We start from the raw sequence: 18,487 nt of genomic DNA, 5'->3' as shown, positions 1-18,487 counted from the left end.
GCTACTTCATTCTTAAGCTGTACCTTACCGTTAATACGTGTTTCCCCAAACTTTCCCTGCGCTACGCCGTTCTTAAGCTGTACCTTACCGCTAATGTGTTTCCCCAAACCTTCCCTACGCTAAGCCATTCTTAAAATGTATGTTAATACATGTTTCCCCAAACCTTCCCTACGCCATTCTTAAGCTGTACCTTACCGTTAATGTTTCCCCAAACCTTCCCTACGCTATGCCATTCTTAAGCTGTACCTTACCGTTAAAACGTGTTTCCCAAACCTTCCCTACGCTACGCCATTCTTAAAATGAACGTTAATACATGTTTCCCCAAACCTTCCCTACGCCATTCTTAAGCTGTACCTTACGATTAATGTTTCCCCAAACCTTCCCTACGCTATGCCATTCTTAAGCTGTACCTTACCGTTAATTCTTGTTTCCCCAAACCTTCCCTACGCTAAGCCATTCTTAAAATGAACGTTAATACATGTTTCCCCAAACCTTCCCTACGCCATTCTTAAGCTGTACCTTACCGTTAATGTTTCCCCAAACCTTCCCTACGCTATGCCATTCTTAAGCTGTACCTTACCGTTAATACGTGTTTCCTCAAACCTTCCCTACGCTACGCCGTTCTTAAGCTGCACTTTACCGTTAATACGTGTTTCCCCAAACCTTCCCTACGCTAAGCCGTTCTTAAACTGTACGTTAATACATGTTTCCCCAAACCTTCCCTACGCCATTCTTAAGCTGTACCTTACCGCTAATACTTTCCCCAAACCTTTCCTAAGCTATGCCATTCTTAACCTGTACCTTATCGTTAATACATGTTTCCCCAAACCTTCCCTACGCTACGCCGCTCTTAAGCCGTACCTTACCGTTAATACGTGTGTCCCCAAACCTTCCCTGCGCTACGCCGTTCTTAAGCTGTACCTTATCGCTAATATGTTTCCCCAAACCTTGCCTATGCTACGCCGTTCTTAAGCTGTACCTTATCGTTAATACGTGCTTCCCCAAACCTTCCCTACGCTACGCCATTCTTAAGCTGTACCTTATCGCTAATATGTTTCCCCAAACCTTCCCTGCGCTACGCCGTTCTTAAGCTGTACCTCATCGCTAATATGTTTTTCCCCAAACCTTCCCTATGCTACGCCGTTCTTAAGCTGTACCTTATCGTTAATACGTGTTTCCCCAAACCTTGCCTATGCTACGCCGTTCTTAAGCTGTACCTTATCGTTAATACGTGCTTCCCCAAACCTTCCCTACGCTACGCCATTCTTAAGCTGTACCTTATCGCTAATATGTTTCCCCAAACCTTCCCTGCGCTACGCCGTTCTTAAGCTGTACCTTATCGCTAATATGTTTTTCCCCAAACCTTCCCTATGCTACGCCGTTCTTAAGCTGTACCTTATCGTTAATATGTGTTTCCCCAAACCTTCCCTACGCTACGCCATTCTTAAGCTGTACCTTATCGCTAATATGTTTTTCCCCAAACCTTCCCTATGCTACGCCGTTCTTAAGCTGTACCTTATCGTTAATACGTGTTTCCCCAAACCTTCCCTACGCTACGCCATTCTTAAGCTGTAACTTATCGCTAATATGTTTTTCCCCAAACCTTCCCTATGCTACGCCGTTCTTAAGCTGTACCTTATCGCTAATATGTGTTTCCCCAAACCTTCCCTACGCTGTGCCGTTCTTAAGCTGTACCTTATCGCTAATATGTGTTTCCCCAAACCTTCCCTATGCTACGCCGTTCTTAAGCTGTACCTTATCGCTAATACGCGTTTCCCCAAACCTTCCCTATGCTACTCTGTTCTTAAGCTGTACCTTATCGCTAATATGTGTTTCCCCAAACCTTCCCTATGCTACGCCGTTCTTAAGCTGTACCTTATCGCTAATATGTGTTTCCCCAAACCTTCCCTATGCTACGCCATTCTTAAGCTGTACCTTATCGCTAATACGCGTTTCCCTAAACCTTCCCTACGCTGTGCCGTTCTTAAGCTGTAGCTTACCGTTAATGTTTCCCTAAACCTTCCCTTTGCTACGCTGTTCTTAAGCTGTATCTTACCATTAATACGTCACCGTTTTCACAGATTTCACGTTTTTGAAGTTTACACGGAGATGATAACGTTTGGCAAAATGCTTTTTAAAACTTGCACCTTGGAACCTATTTCCACCAGGCCCTTTTGTTGTGCGAATGAGTGGACCGGAGTGCATTAAGGGTTTTCTGTTAGAACGGTGTTGTGTAGGCGACCCCTAAGTTAATAACTAATGATCTTTGCAACGGAAGTGAATCAATCAAAACTAACTTAAGCTGGACAATACTTTTTTTCTAGAGCTGCTGTAAAGCCAAAACAATCTCGGTTACTTGAATTTCCTATTATCAGTGTAAAGGTGCTTTGAAACAATCTATATTGGTAAAAAAGCGCTATATAAAAGGTGACTTGATTTCAAGGTAAATCTGAAACAACCTCCTAAGGTATAGTTTTTATAGTATAGTAGCGCCGCATGTTCAAGACTCCTAGAAATGGTACACCTTTAGTAAAGTTATACCTTTAGAGTCTTCGTAGCGCGGTAAGGGTTAACGTTATCAGGAAATCAGCCCAAATCACACATAGATGTATCAAAAACAGACCCTCTCATCTAATGTTAAGTTGATGGGAATGTTTATTCGTTTCAGTCGTTTCGTTCAGCCGGCCACTGAGGACGAGGAGACTGAGGAGACGCTCTCGCCCAAACATCACTCCATCAACGGCAACGCCACCAATGGTATAATGGAGGAGGGGTGGCCTAGTAAGCATGTGTTTGACCGTATCTCTTCTTACTCATGTCATTGTTTGCATTCACTAACCAACAATGCATCCTGCGCCACCGCATGTTGACCTGTTTACCTCATCATTCCCTCGGGTCATTTTGACCCGTAATTGGTTTTTGAATTTTGTAAAAAATTGAATGTTCATCAGAGGGTCCAGGACCCTAGGATTTTTGTCACACTTGAACCACGATTAGACAAAAAAAAAAGATTTGAATGGATTTCTGGTTGAAATTTTAAAAAGTAACAAATCCTCAATTTGACCCTCTTCGGAATTAATGGAATGCTTCAGTACACATAAAAAAACCTAAAAATGCTAAAAAGTCAGACTAAAAATGCTAAAAATGTTTGTTTACATGTGCATCTGAATGTATACTGAATGAACTGACTTTAGGACCCAGCAGCACAGCTCATTTGCTCCATATAGATATAGGGAAGGATGTGGGTTTAGAGGTTTGAGGCACTGAAGCGATTGAAGGATGAGGGTTTAGAGGTTTGAGGCACTGAAGCGAGGGAAGGATGAGGGTTTAGAGGTTTGAGGCACTGAAGCGAGGGAAGGATGAGGGTTTAGAGGTCTGAGGCACTGATGCGAGGGAAGGATGAGGGTTTAGAGGTTTGAGGTACTGAAGCGAGGGAAGGATGTGGGTTTAGAGGTTTGAGGCACTGAAGCGAGGGAAGGATGAGGGTTTAGAGGTTTGAGGCACTGAAGCGATTGAAGGATGAGGGTTTAGAGGTTTGAGGTACTGAAGCGAGGGAAGGATGTGGGTTTAGAGGTTTGAGGCACTGAAGCGAGGGAAGGATGAGGGTTTAGAGGTTTGAGGCACTGAAGCGAGGGAAGGATGAGGGTTTAGAGGTTTGAGGCACTGAAGCGAGGGAAGGATGAGGGTTTAGAGGTTTGAGGCACTGAAGCGAGGGAAGGATGAGGGTTTAGAGGTTTGAGGTACTGAAGCGAGGGAAGGATGAGGGTTTAGAGGTTTGAGGCACTGAAGCGAGGGAAGGATGTGGGTTTAGAGGTTTGAGGCACTGAAGCGATTGAAGGATGAGGGTTTAGAGGTTTGAGGCACTGAAGCGAGGGAAGGATGAGGGTTTAGAGGTTTGAGGTACTGAAGCGAGGGAAGGATGAGGGTTTAGAGGTTTGAGGCACTGAAGCGAGGGAAGGATGTGGGTTTAGAGGTTTGAGGCACTGAAGCGATTGAAGGATGAGGGTTTAGAGGTTTGAGGCACTGAAGCGAGGGAAGGATGAGGGTTTAGAGGTTTGAGGCACTGAAGCGAGGGAAGGATGAGGGTTTAGAGGTTTGAGGCACTGAAGCGAGGGAAGGATGAAGGTTTAGAGGTTTGAGGCACTGAAGCGAGGGAAGGATGAGGGTTTAGAGGTTTGAGGCACTGAAGCGAGGGAAGGATGAGGGTTTAGAGGTTTGAGGCACTGAAGCGAGGGAAGGATGAGGGTTTAGAGGTTTGAGGCACTGAAGCGAGGGAAGGATGAGGGTTTAGAGGTTTGAGGCACTGAAGCGAGGGAAGGATGAGGGTTTAGAGGTCTGAGGCACTGAAGCGAGGGAAGGATGAGGGTTTAGAGGTTTGAGGCACTGAAGCGAGGGAAGGATGTGGGTTTAGAGGTTTGAGGCACTGAAGCGAGGGAAGGATGAGGGTTTAGAGGTTTGAGGCACTGAAGCGAGGGAAGGATGAGGGTTTAGAGGTTTGAGGCACTGAAGCGAGGGAAGGATGAGGGTTTAGAGGTTTGAGGCACTGAAGCGAGGGAAGGATGAGGGTTTAGAGGTTTGAGGCACTGAAGCGAGGGAAGGATGTGGGTTTAGAGGTTTGAGGCACTGAAGCGATTGAAGGATGAGGGTTTAGAGGTTTGAGGCACTGAAGCGAGGGAAGGATGAGGGTTTAGAGGTTTGAGGCACTGAAGCGAGGGAAGGATGAGGGTTTAGAGGTTTGAGGCACTGAAGCGAGGGAAAGGATGAGGGTTTAAAGGTCTGAGGCACTGAAGCGAGGGAAGGATGAGGATTTAGAGGTTTGAGGTACTGAAGCGAGGGAAGGATGAGGGTTTAGAGGTTTGAGGCACTGAAGCGAGGGAAGGATGAGGGTTTAGAGGTTTGAGGCACTGAAGCGAGGGAAGGATGAGGGTTTAGAGGTTTGAGGCACTGAAGCGAGGGAAGGATGAGGGTTTAGAGGTTTGAGGCACTGAAGCGAGGGAAGGATGAGGGTTTAGAGGTTTGAGGCACTGAAGCGAGGGAAGGATGTGGGTTTAGAGGTTTGAGGCACTGAAGCGAGGGAAGGATGAGGGTTTAGAGGTTTGAGGCACTGAAGCGAGGGAAGGATGAGGGTTTAGAGGTTTGAGGTACTGAAGCGAGGGAAGGATGTGGGTTTAGAGGTTTGAGGCACTGAAGCGCGTGGCTCGTCTGTCTCGTAGGTGAGATGGAGACGGACGAGCCGGACGACGAGTCCAGCCAGGACCAGGAGCTTCCCTCGGAGAACGACAACAGCAGCCCGTCGGAGGACTCGCTGGGCGGCGGAGACCACGAGCTGGAGAACTCCTGCAAAGCCCCGACACCCAATGGCCAGAAGCAGCGCCTCTTCACATTCCAGTTCAACAACATGGGGAAGACCGACGCCAACTTCATCAGGGCAGGCGAGCCACGGCAGATCCGCTTCGATGAGGACCACGCCAGACTCAGCGGTGGGAGACGCCTAACGTGTGTTTCCAGGATCACTGCTATTTAAAGTTATCATCTGACTCTTTTGCTTGTTTTTGTGCAGATAGATGCTATCTCTCCTTGGACTGGGAACCAGAAACGAAGAGGAAATACTTCAACGAGTCGGTGGCTGAGGTAAATCTCTCCTGCTTCCAGTCGGAAGTCGTTGGTGTGGTGAGATCTTTGAGATGCTTGACCGTTTCCTCCGCAGGACTTTGATAAGCACGAGAGTATGGAGTACAAGCCCCAGAAGAAGAGCTTCTACAAACTGAAGGATTGCATTGAGCTCTTCACCACCAAAGAGAAGCTGGGAGCCGCAGACCCGTGGTGAGGCCAAGCTTTCTTCTAGGGGTGGGCCATAGGGCAAAAATATCATATCACGAATCTTTCAGGAAAATCACGACTCTTTTTCATGTTGGTTTTTCTATTTTGCAAGTGACTGAGCGGTACAGCCAAACTAATTTCCCTATTTTAAAAACAAAGTATAAATAAAAAGAATGGCAGAGATTTAGGGCAAAGTGGCGAAGATAAGGTTTGTTATTAAAAAATGAGAACAAAGATACACATTACATACACACACCATAATATACAAACGAAATAAACAGCGCTTTATTTTTTCATTCCATTCAAGTAAGAAATGGAATGAACAAATTTAAAAATAAAACCCTACATAGACTTCACACAATCTTTGAAGTATGAACAAATAATGTTTTGGTCATCACATTAAAAATAACATTTAAATATGATATTTGAGTTTTGAAGTGCTGGAAAAAGATGTGTGACGTACTTGAAAGCATTTGACTATTTCTGCCAAACTTCCATGGTTACAGTGAGTGTTACCACAGTAAATCCATGGTGAATGTTGATGATCTGTGGACTTAAGGTTGCACTTGCAGGAAAAACTGGTCACGTACTGAACCGAAAGCCTCGTACTGAACGGTTCAATGCGAATACGTGTATCATTACAGCCCTAGTATTAATGCAGCATTAATGCACACACTTGAGATGCTTTCTGAGCATTTAGTTTGATAGCGAGTCTTCACATAGTGACAGAACATGATACGGGCCTATATCTGAGACTCAATGCGAGATCCAGAGACCTGATCAGAGGGAAGGTGCCTCTGGTGCTCTGACTCTAGCTGTGACTCAGTGTGTGTGTGTGTGTGTGTGTGTGTGTGTGTGTGTGTGTGTGTGTGTGTGTGTGTGTGTGTGTGTGTGTGTCAGGTACTGTCCCACCTGTAAGCAGCACCAGCAGGCCACGAAGAAGCTGGACCTGTGGAGTGTGCCGCCGGTGCTGGTGGTCCATCTAAAGCGCTTCTCCTACAGCCGCTACATGAGGGACAAACTGGACTCGCTGGTGGATTTCCCTCTGCGGTACGTCAGCGACAGCTTAGTGTGTGTGTGTGTGTGTGTGTGTGTGTGTGTGTGTGTAGTCATGTGTGTGAATGGTTTTGCTCTGTTGACCCACAGTGATCTGGACATGTCCCAGTTCCTCATCAACCCCAACGCCGGGCCCTGCCGCTATGACCTCATCGCCGTCTCTAACCACTACGGAGGCATGGGGGGAGGACACTGTGAGTATCAGGAGCCCAGCCGGCCCTCACTCATCGTTATTACTAGTAGATTATTAGTATTAGTAGAGTGATAGGTTAGGGTTAGTACAGTATAGGTAGAGTGATAGTAGATTGTTAGGTTAAGGTTAGTACAGTATTAGTAGATTGTCGGTACAGTATTAGTAGTCTTAGTAGGTTAGTTAGTCTTATTACAGTATTAGTAGAGTACTAATACTGTACTGGCACACTTAATACTGTACTAACACTACTAATACTGTACTTACCCTAACCTAACACTACTAATACTGCACTAACACTCTACTAATAGTCAAGTTAAGTCACCTTTATTTATACAGCGCTTTTTACAATACAGATCGTTTCAAAGCAGCTTTACAGAGATAACAGGAAAATAATGTTGTAATAATATTGTTAAATATAAAATTAAATGTCCCCAACTAAGCAAGCCAAAGGCAAAAAAGGCGAGGAACTGGCAAGGAACTGTTCTGATACTGTATACTGGTCTGTGTACTGAGAGAGTGTTAGTGCAGTATTAGTAGAGTGTTAGGTTAGGGTTAGTACAGTGTTAGTATACTATTAGTAGAGTGTTAGTGCAATATTAGTTGAGTGTCAGTGCAGTATTAGTAGACTGTTAGTGCAGTATTAGTAGACTGTTGGTGCAGTATTAGTAGACTGTTAGTGCAGTGTTAGTAGAGTGTTAGGGCAGTGTTAGTAGACTGTTAGTGCAGTATTAGTAGAGTGTTAGGGTTAGTAGAGTATTAGTGCAGTATTAGTAATGTGTTAGTGCAGTATTAGTAGATTGTTAATGCAGTATTAGTAGACTGTTAGTGCAGTATTAGTAGAGTGTTAGGGTTAGTAGAGTGTTAGTGCAGTATTAGTAGACTGTTAGTGCAGTATTAGTAGACTGTTAGTGCAGTATTAGTAGACTGTTAGGGTTAGTAGAGTGTTAGTGCAGTATTAGTAGAGTGTTAGTGCAGTATTAGTAGAGTGTTAGTGCAGTGTTAGTAGACTGTTAGGGTTAGTAGAGTGTTACTGCAGTGTTAGTAGGGTGTTAGGGTTAGTAGAGTGTTACTGCAGTGTTAGTAGGGTGTTAGTACTGTATTAGTAGACTGTTAGTGCAGTATTAGTAGACTGTTAGTGCAGTATTAGTAGACTGTTAGTGCAGTAGTATTAGAGTGTTAGTGCAGTATTATTAGAGTGTTAGTGCAGTATTAGTAGAGTGTTAGTACTGTATTAGTAGACTGTTAGTGCAGTATTAGTAGACTGTTAGTGCAGTATTAGTAGACTGTGAGGGTTAGTAGAGTGTTAGTGCAGTATTAGTAGACTGTTAGTGCAGTATTAGTAGACTGTTAGTATAGTATTAGTAGAGTCTTAGTGCAGTGTTAGTAGACTGTTAGGGTTAGTAGAGTGTTACTGCAGTGTTAGTAGGGTGTTAGTACTGTATTAGTAGACTGTTAGGGTTAGTAGAGTGTTACTGCAGTGTTAGTAGAGTGTTAGTGCAGTATTAGTAGAGTGTTAGTACTGTATTAGTAGAGTGTTAGTTCAGTATTAGTAGAGTGTCTGTACAGTATTAGTAGAGTGTTACTGCAGTATTAGTTGAGTGTCTGTACAGTATTAGAGTGTTAGTGCAGTATTAGTAGAGTGATAGTGCAGTATTAGTAGAGTGTTAGTACTGTATTAGTTACTGCAGTGTTAGTAGAGTGTTAGTACTGTATTAGTAGAGTGTTAGTGCAGTATTAGTAGAGTGATAGTGCAGTATTAGTAGAGTGTTAGTGCAGTATTAGTAGAGTGTTAGTACTGTATTAGTAGAGTGATAGTGCAGTATTAGTAGAGTGTTAGTGCAGTATTAGTAGAGTGTTAGTGCAGTATTAGTAGAGTGTTAGTGCAGTATTAGTAGAGTGATAGTGCAGTATTAGTAGAGTGTTAGTGCAGTATTAGTAGAGTGTTAGTACTGTATTAGTAGAGTGTTATTGCAGTATTAGTAGAGTGTTAGCGCAGTATTAGTAGAGTGATAGTGCAGTATTAGTAGAGTGTTAGTGCAGTATTAGTAGAGTGTTAGTGCAGTATTAGTAGAGCGTTAGTGCAGTATTAGTAGAGCGATAGTGCAGTATTAGTAGAGTGATAGTGCAGTATTAGTAGAGTGTTAGTACTGTATTAGTAGAGTGATAGTGCAGTATTAGTAGAGTGATAGTGCAGTATTAGTAGAGTGTTAGTACAGTATTAGTAGAGTGATAGTGCAGTATTAGTAGTGTTAGTGCAATATTAGTTGAGTGTTACTGCAGTATTAGTTGAGTGTCTGTACAGTATTAGTAGAGTGTTAGTGCAGTATTAGTAGAGTGTCTGTACAGTATTAGTAGTGTTAGTGCAGTATTAGTAGAGTGTTAGTACTGTATTAGTAGAGTGTACAGTATTAGTAGAGTGTTACTGCAGTATTAGTTGAGTGTCTGTACAGTATTAGAGTGTTAGTGCAGTATTAGTAGAGTGTTAGTGCAGTATTAGTGGAGTGTTAGTGCAGTATTAGTAGAGTGTTAGTGCAGTATTAGTAGAGTGATAGTGCAGTATTAGTAGAGTGTTAGTGCAGTATTAGTAGAGTGTTAGTACTGTATTAGTAGAGTGTTAGTGCAGTATTAGTAGAGTGATAGTGCAGTATTAGTAGAGTGTTAGTGCAGTATTAGTAGAGTGTTAGTGCAGTATTAGTAGAGTGTTACTGCGGTATTAGTAGAGTGTTACTGCAGTGTTAGTAGAGTGTTACTGCAGTGTTAGTAGAGTGTTAGTACTGTATTAGTAGACTGTTAGGGTTATTAGAGTGTTACTGCAGTGTTAGTAGAGTGTTAGTGCAGTATTAGTAGAGTGTTAGTACTGTATTAGTAGAGTGTTAGAGTGTTAGTGCAGTATTAGTGGAGTGTTAGTGCAGTATTAGTAGAGTGATAGTGCAGTATTAGTAAAGTGTTAGTGCAGTATTAGTAGAGTGTTAGTACTGTATTAGTAGAGTGTTAGTGCAGTATTAGTAGAGTGTTAGTACTGTATTAGTAGAGTGTTAGTGCAGTATTAGTTGAGTGTCTGTACTGTATTAGTAGACTGTTAGTGCAGTATTAGTAGACTGTTAGTGCAGTATTAGTAGAGTGTTAGTGCAGTATTAGTGGAGTGTTAGTGTAGTATTAGTAGAGTGATAGTGCAGTATTAGTAGAGTGTTAGTACTGTATTAGTAGAGTGTTAGTGCAGTATTAGTAGATTGTTAGTACTGTATTAGTAGAGTGTTAGTGCAATATTAGTTGAGTGTCTGTACTGTATTAGTAGAGTGTTAGTGCAGTATTAGTAGAGTGTTAGTACTGTATTAGTAGAGTGTTAGTGCAATATTAGTTGAGTGTCTGTGCAGTATTAGTAGAGTGTTAGTGCAGTATTAGTAGAGTGATAGTGCAGTATTAGTAGAGTGTTAGTACTGTATTAGTAGAGTGTTAGTGCAGTATTAGTAGAGTGTTAGTACTGTATTAGTAGAGTGTTAGTGCAATATTAGTTGAGTGTCTGTACAGTATTAGTAGAGTGTTAGTGCAGTATTAGTAGAGTGTTAGTACTGTATTAGTAGAGTGTTAGTGCAGTATTAGTAGAGTGTTAGTGCAGTATTAGTAGAGTGATAGTGCAGTATTAGTAGAGTGTTAGTGCAGTATTAGTAGAGTGTTAGTACTGTATTAGTAGAGTGTTAGTGCAATATTAGTTGAGTGTCTGTGCAGTATTAGTAGAGTGTTAGTGCAGTATTAGTAGACTGTTAGTGCAGTATTAGTAGAGTGTTAGTACTGTATTAGTAGAGTGTTAGTGCAGTATTAGTAGAGTGTTAGTACTGTATTAGTAGAGTGTTAGTGCAATATTAGTTGAGTGTCTGTACAGTATTAGTAGAGTGTTACTGCAGTATTAGTTGAGGTTCTGTACAGTATTAGTAGACTGTTAGTGCAGTATTAGTAGACTGTTAGTGCAGTATTAGTAGACTGTTAGTGCAGTATTAGTAGACTGATAGTGCTAGTAGAGTGTTACTGCAGTATTAGTAGAGTGTTACTGCAGTGTTAGTAGAGTGTTAGTACTGTATTAGTAGACTGTTAGGGTCATTAGAGTGTTACTGCAGTGTTAGTAGAGTGTTAGTGCAGTATTAGTAGAGTGTTAGTACTGTAATAGTAGAGTGTTAGAGTGTTAGTGCAGTATTAGTGGAGTGTTAGTGCAGTATTAGTAGAGTGATAGTGCAGAATTAGTAGAGTGTTAGTGCAGTATTAGTAGAGTGTTAGTGCAGTATTAGTAGAGTGTTAGTACTGTATTAGTAGAGTGTTAGTGCAGTATTAGTAGAGTGTTAGTACTGTATTAGTAGAGTGTTAGTGCAGTATTAGTTGAGTGTCTGTACTGTATTAGTAGACTGTTAGTGCAGGATTAGTAGACTGTTAGTGCAGTATTAGTAGAGTGTTAGTGCAGTATTAGTGGAGTGTTAGTGTAGTATTATTAGAGTGTTAGTGCAGTATTAGTAGAGTGTTAGTGCAGTATTAGTGGAGTGTTAGTGCAGTATTAGTAGAGTGATAGTGCAGTATTAGTAGAGTGATAGTGCAGTATTAGTAGTGTTAGTACTGTATTAGTAGAGTGTTAGTGCAGTATTAGTAGAGTGTTAGTACTGTATTAGTAGAGTGTTAGTGCAATAATAGTTGAGTGTCTGTACAGTATTAGTAGAGTGTTAGTGCAGTATTAGTAGAGTGTTAGTACTGTATTAGTACTGTATTAGTAGAGTGTTAGTGCAGTATTAGTTGAGTGTCTGTACTGTATTAGTAGACTGTTAGTGCAGGATTAGTAGACTGTTAGTGCAGTATTAGTAGAGTGTTAGTGCAGTATTAGTGGAGTGTTAGTGTAGTATTAGTAGAGTGATAGTGCAGTATTAGTAGAGTGTTAGTACTGTATTAGTAGAGTGTTAGTGCAGTATTAGTAGAGTGTTAGTACTGTATTAGTAGAGTGTTAGTGCAATATTAGTAGAGTGTTAGTACTGTATTAGTAGAGTGTTAGTGCAATATTAGTTGAGTGTCTGTACAGTATTAGTAGAGTGTTACTGCAGTATTAGTTGAGTGTCTGTACAGTATTAGTAGACTGTTAGTGCAGTATTAGTAGACTGTTAGTGCAGTATTAGTAGACCATTAGTGCAGTATTAGTAGACTGATAGTGCAGTATTAGTAGAGTGTTACTGCAGTATTAGTAGAGTGTTACTGCAGTGTTAGTAGAGTGTTAGTACTGTATTAGTAGACTGTTAGGGTTAGTAGAGTGTTACTGCAGTGTTAGTAGAGTGTTAGTGCAGTATTAGTAGAGTGTTAGAGTGTTAGTGCAGTATTAGTAGAGTGATAGTGCAGTATTAGTAGAGTGTTAGTACTGTATTAGTAGAGTGTTAGTGCAGTTTTAGTGGAGTGTTAGTGCAGTATTAGTAGAGTGATAGTGCATTATTAGTAGAGTGATAGTGCAGTATTAGTAGAGTGTTAGTACTGTATTAGTAGAGTGTTAGTGCAGTATTAGTAGAGTGTTAGTGCAGTATTAGTAGAGTGTTAGTGCAGTATTAGTAGAGTGTTAGTGCAGTATTAGTAGAGTGTTAGTACTGTATTAGTAGAGTGTTAGTGCAGTATTAGTAGAGTGTTAGTACTGTATTAGTAGAGTGTTAGTGCAGTATTAGTAGAGTGTTACTACTGTATTAGTAGAGTGTTAGTGCAGTATTAGTAGAGTGTTAGTGTTAGTGCAGTATTAGTAGAGTGATAGTGCAGTATTAGTAGAGTGTTAGTACTGCATTAGTAGAGTGTTAGTGCAGTATTAGTAGAGTGTTAGTGCAGTATTAGTAGAGTGATAGTGCAGTATTAGTAGAGTGTTAGTGCAGTATTAGTAGAGTGTTAGTGCAGTATTAGTAGAGTGTTAGTGCAGTATTAGTAGAGTGTTAGGGCAGTATTAGTAGAGTGATAGTGCAGTATTAGTAGAGTTTTAGTGCAGTATTAGTAGAGTGATAGTGCAGTATTAGTAGAGTGTTAGTGCAGTATTAGTAGAGTGTTAGTACTGTATTAGTAGAGTGTTAGTGCAGTATTAGTAGAGTGATAGTGCAGTATTAGTAGAGTGTTAGAGTGTTAGTGCAGTATTAGTAGAGTGTTAGTGCAGTATTAGTAGAGTGTTAGTACTGTATTAGTAGAGTGTTAGTGCAGTATTAAAAGAGTGTTAGTACTGTATTAGTAGAGTGTTAGTGCAGTATTAGTAGAGTGATAGTGCAGTATTAGTAGTGTTAGAGCAGTATTAGTAGAGTGTTAGTATTGTATTAGTAGAGTGTTAGTGCAGTATTAGTAGAGTGATAGTGTAATATTATTAGAGTGTTAGTGCAGTATTAGTAGAGTGATAGTGCAGTATTAGTAGAGTGTTAGTGCAGTATTAGTAGAGTGATAGTGCAGTATTAGTAGAGTGTTAGTACTGTATTAGTAGAGTGTTAGTGCAGTATTAGTAGAGTGTTAGTACTGTATTAGTAGAGTGTTAGTGCAGTATTAGTAGAGTGATAGTGCAGTAATAGTAGTGTTAGAGCAGTATTAGTAGAGTGTTAGTGCAGTATTAGTAGAGTGATAGTGCAGTATTAGTAGAGTGATAGTGCAGTATTAGTAGAGTGTTAGTATTGTATTAGTAGAGTGTTAGTGCAGTATTAGTAGAGTGATAGTGCAGTATTAGTAGAGTGTTAGAGTGTTAGTGCAGTATTAGTAGAGTGTTAGAGTGTTAGTGCAGTATTAGTAGTGTTAGAGTGTTAGTGCAGTATTAGTAGAGTGTTAGAGTGTTAGTGCAGTATTAGTAGAGTGTAAGTGCAGTATTAGTAGAGTGATAGTGCAGTATTAGTAGAGTGTTAGTGCAGTATTAGTAGAGTGTTAGTGCAGTGTTAGTAGAGTGTTAGTGCAGTATTAGTAGAGTGTTAGTGCAGTATTAGTAGAGTGTTAGTGCAGTATTATTAGAGTGTTAGTGCAGTATTATTAGAGTGTTAGTGCAGTATTAGTAGAGTGTTAGTGCAGTATTAGTAGAGTGTTAGTGCAGTATTATTAGAGTGTTAGTGCAGTATTAGTAGAGTGTTAGTGCAGTATTAGTAGAGTGTTAGTGCAGTATTAGTAGAGTGTTAGTACTGTATTAGTAGAGTGTTAGTGCAGTATTAGTAGAGTGTTAGTACTGTATTAGTAGAGTGTTAGTGCAGTATTAGTAGAGTGTTAGTACTGTATTAGTAGAGTGTTAGTACTGTATTAGTAGAGTGATAGTGCAGTATTAGTAGAGTGTTAGGGCAGTATTAGTAGAGTGATAGTGCAGTATTAGTAGAGTGTTAGGGCAGTATTAGTAGAGTGATAGTGCAGTATTAGTAGAGTGTTAGGGTTAGTAGAGTGTTAGTAGTGTATGTTAGTAGAGCGTTAGTGCAGTATTAGTAGAGTAATAGTGCAGTATTAGTAGAGCGTTAGTGCAGTATTAGTAGAGTAATAGTGCAGTGTTAGTAGAGTGTTAGTAGAGCGTTAGTGCAGTATTAGTAGAGTAATAGTGCAGTATTAGTAGAGCGTTAGTGCAGTATTAGTAGAGTGTTAGTGCAGTATTATTAGAGTGTTAGTGCAGTATTATTAGAGTGTTAGTGCAGTATTAGTAGAGTGTTAGTGCAGTATTATTAGAGTGTTAGTGCAGTATTAGTAGAGTGTTAGTGCAGTATTAGTAGAGTGTTAGTGCAGTATTAGTAGAGTGTTAGTGCAGTATTAGTAGAGTGTTAGTGCAGTATTATTAGAGTGTTAGTGCAGTATTATTAGAGTGTTAGTGCAGTATTAGTAGAGTGTTAGTGCAGTATTATTAGAGTGTTAGTGCAGTATTAGTAGAGTGTTAGTGCAGTATTAGTAGAGTGTTAGTGCAGTATTAGTAGAGTGTTAGTGCAGTATTAGTAGAGTAATAGTGCAGTATTAGTAGAGTGTTAGTGCAGTATTAGTAGAGTGTTAGTGCAGTATTATTAGAGTGTTAGTGCAGTATTATTAGAGTGTTAGTGCAGTATTAGTAGAGTGTTAGTGCAGTATTATTAGAGTGTTAGTGCAGTATTAGTAGAGTGTTAGTGCAGTATTAGTAGAGTGTTAGTGCAGTATTAGTAGAGTGTTAGTACTGTATTAGTAGAGTGTTAGTGCAGTATTAGTAGAGTGTTAGTACTGTATTAGTAGAGTGTTAGTGCAGTATTAGTAGAGTGTTAGTACTGTATTAGTAGAGTGTTAGTACTGTATTAGTAGAGTGATAGTGCAGTATTAGTAGAGTGTTAGGGCAGTATTAGTAGAGTGATAGTGCAGTATTAGTAGAGTGTTAGGGCAGTATTAGTAGAGTGATAGTGCAGTATTAGTAGAGTGTTAGGGCAGTATTAGTAGAGTGATAGTGCAGTATTAGTAGAGTGTTAGGGCAGTATTAGTAGAGTGATAGTGCAGTATTAGTAGAGTGTTAGGGTTAGTAGAGTGTTAGTAGTGTATGTTAGTAGAGCGTTAGTGCAGTATTAGTAGAGTAATAGTGCAGTATTAGTAGAGCGTTAGTGCAGTATTAGTAGAGTAATAGTGCAGTGTTAGTAGAGTGTTAGTAGAGCGTTAGTGCAGTATTAGTAGAGTAATAGTGCAGTATTAGTAGAGCGTTAGTGCAGTATTAGTAGAGTAATAGTGCAGTGTTAGTAGAGTGTTAGTAGAGCGTTAGTGCAGTATTAGTAGAGTAATAGTGCAGTGTTAGTAGAGTGTTAGTGCAGTATTAGTAGAGTGTTAGTGCAGTATTAGTAGAGTGTTAGTGCAGTATTAGTAGTGTTAGTGCAGTGTTAGTAGAGTGGTAGTACAGTATTAGTAGAGTGTCTGAACACAGATGACGTGAGAGTATGATGTGATTAGTAGAGTGGTAGTACAGTATTAGTAGAGTGTTAGTACAGTATTAGTAGAGTGTTAGTACAGTATTAGTAGAGTGTCTGAACACAGATGACGTGAGTATGATGTGATTAGTAGAGTGTGAGTACAGTATTAGTAGAGTGTGAGTAGAGTGTCTGAACACAGATGATGTGAGTATGATGTGATTAGTAGAGTGTGAGTACAGTATTAGTAGAGTGTGAGTACAGTATTAGTAGAGTGTGAGTAGAGTGTCTGAACACAGATGACGTGAGAGTATGATGTGATTGGTAGAGTGTGAGTACAGTATTAGTAGAGTGTGAGTAGAGTGTCTGAACACAAATGATGTGTGTATGATGTGATTAGTAGAGTGGTAGTACAGTATTAGTAGAGTGTCTGAACAAAGATGATGTGAGTATGATGTGATTAGTAGAGTGTGAGTACAGTATTAGTGTAGTGTGAGTAGAGTGCCTGAACACAGATGACATTATATTATCGGCAGCAGAAACTGAACTGTTGAGTGTAACTGGTTTGCCTGTCAGACACTGCGTACGCTGAGAGCCGGGACGAGCAGAAGTGGTACAGCTTTGACGACAGCAGTGTGTCGGCCATCAGCGAGGACCAGATCGTGGTGAGCAGCTCCAGCGCGTCACTGACTCTCCTCCGTTCCTTCAGCATTCATTAGTGCAGTCAGACGAGTGACCTTCTCTCTCTCTCTCTCTCTGTGTGTGTGTGTGCAGTCCAAAGCAGCGTACGTGCTCTTCTACCAGCGGCAGGACACGGTGCGCGGCACGGGCTACTTCTCCCTGGACCGACAGACTCCCGACCAGCCCACCGACAGCACCGAGCCCGAGGAAGAAGAAGAGGATCTCAACAGCAACCAGCAGCAGGAGCAGCCGGAGCCCCCCCGGTCCCTGAACACCAGCTGAGGCGAAGCGCACCCGGAGCCGTGCCCACTCCAGCTGAAGAAGAGCTGGACCCGCGCCAATGTAGCCCACCCGGCCCTTAGTGTTCGCATGAGTCCCCGAGGGACAGATGTACATGTACGCTTGTTTTATCCTGTAAATAACTCTGAATGAATGAACGGAGGGATCCTAGGTTTTTTTGTACAATCCCTCGTTTGCCAGTTTCTCCAAGCCGTCCTTGAAGAGGGAAGTTTGGTTTTCCTGGTTTCTTTCACCTCAGCCTTAACCGCACTCTCCGACTGTTGCCTTTGCTTCGCACACGTGCGTCACTGGTTTGAGCTCCTGACACAGGTGTGCACGCGCTCGCTCCCGGTTCCCACGCTTCGCCTTCGGTCTCGGTGAGTGTTCTCGGTACTCGATCGCGATGGCAAACACAGTCTCTCATCTCTCTCTGTGGGAACCGGCTGACTGACTGACTGCTTTATACTGTACATAAGAGTTCACTCTGTGAGTGCGCTTTTAATAAATCTATTTATTTATATGTAAGAAGGCAGAATATGCATTGAATGTGGCTTGGATCCGTTCACAGGATGCTGAATCCTATGTGGGTTTTGTAAACTGAACCGACGTCCTTGCATGATACGGGGATTTCGTGCACTTGAGTTCACTCTGGTTTACATTTGACATGTGCATGTGTATTTATATAGAGACTTCAATAAATGTGGGTGAAGTCTAGTTCAGGTAGTTCTTTCTTGTGTCTGAACTCATGTTCGTTGATCAAGCATTATCATAGGCACTTCCTGTGAACATGTTCATATACATGTAATGGACAGAGACATTAGCAGTGCTTGTAGATCATTACAAAGTTATATTGACATTTAAATGTTTTTAAAAAGTGTTTCAACACTAACCAAAATAGCCTGCAATTGGCTCTTTCATCTAACCGTACAGTTTCATTTTTCGTACAGTTAATTTATTGATGAATGAGGAAATAAACCAATGGCCTTGTGTTTTTCCCATGCTGTTTAAGGAATAATTCACCCAAAAGTGGAAATTCATTATTTACTCACCCTGGTGTTGTTCTAATGCCATATGACTTTCTCTCTTTTTCAAACATTTACATTTTTACATTACATTTACATTTATTCATTTAGCTGACGCTTTTATCCAAAGCGACTTACAATTGCTATATTTCAGAGGTCGCACACCTCTGGAGCAACTAGGGGTTAAGTGTCTTGCTCAGGGACACATTGGTGTCTAACAGTGGATTCGAACCCGGGTCTCTCACACCAAAGGCATGTGTCTTATCCATTGCGCCATCACCACCCCATTCCACACCACAAAAGGAGAAATTTACGATTCACAGTTTTTATTTCCTCTTTTAGATTCAGGGCTCGACATTAACGCTTGTCCGGGACAAGTGGATTTTTTTGAAGGGACAAGTAAAAGAGAATTTTACTTGCCCGACCGGACAAGTAGTCTGATTAGAACATCAATAACAACAATAAACAAATAACTAGGGAATCACTAAACCGAGAGATTGATTCTGATTTTATTAGCAGTTTCGCATCACAATCCGTACACGAAAACTCGCTTCCGGGCACGTAAAAACGTCAGAGCAACCCTTAACGGA

General features: G+C 41.1%; 1 protein-coding gene and 1 long non-coding RNA gene across 19 annotated transcripts in view; both read left to right on the top strand.

Annotated features, from left to right (window-relative positions):
* usp15 (ubiquitin specific peptidase 15) overlaps positions 1–17,589 on the top strand; it is a 38,871-nt gene extending 21,282 nt beyond the window's left edge. For 4 of the 17 annotated variants that reach the window (XM_077209326.1, XM_077209324.1, XM_077209330.1 and 1 more), the window contains 8 exons: positions 2,669–2,757; positions 5,214–5,480; positions 5,561–5,631; positions 5,708–5,823; positions 6,721–6,870; positions 6,967–7,070; positions 16,492–16,580; positions 16,690–17,589. In XM_077209326.1, coding sequence (XP_077065441.1) covers positions 2,669–2,757; positions 5,214–5,480; positions 5,561–5,631; positions 5,708–5,823; positions 6,721–6,870; positions 6,967–7,070; positions 16,492–16,580; positions 16,690–16,878 — 1,075 coding nt within the window. In that variant the 3' untranslated portion in view covers positions 16,879–17,589. Of the gene's footprint in view, positions 1–2,668; positions 2,782–5,213; positions 5,481–5,560; positions 5,632–5,707; positions 5,848–6,720; positions 6,871–6,966; positions 7,071–16,491; positions 16,581–16,689 lie in introns of those variants that run through there. The other 13 variants (XM_077209325.1, XM_077209323.1, XM_077209327.1 and 10 more) reach the window with 7 other exon arrangements.
* LOC143718371 (uncharacterized) lies at positions 3,258–5,191 on the top strand. 2 transcript variants are annotated; one of them, XR_013196327.1, is made up of 4 exons: positions 3,258–3,453; positions 3,534–3,813; positions 3,854–4,613; positions 4,815–5,191. It is a non-coding gene; the product is annotated as an uncharacterized LOC143718371 (long non-coding RNA). The 2 variants fall into 2 exon arrangements; XR_013196326.1 differs by having other exon boundaries at positions 3,258–3,493.
* Positions 17,590–18,487: the final 898 nt, after the last annotated feature.

The sequence above is a fragment of the Siphateles boraxobius genome, unplaced genomic scaffold, assembly GCF_051911475.1.
Source record: "Siphateles boraxobius isolate OS27281-9 unplaced genomic scaffold, OSU_SipBor_1 61, whole genome shotgun sequence".
Classification (NCBI taxonomy): Eukaryota; Metazoa; Chordata; class Actinopteri; order Cypriniformes; family Leuciscidae; genus Siphateles; species Siphateles boraxobius.
Note: the sequence above shows the minus strand (reverse complement) of the source record. Positions and strands in the feature narration are given on the sequence as shown.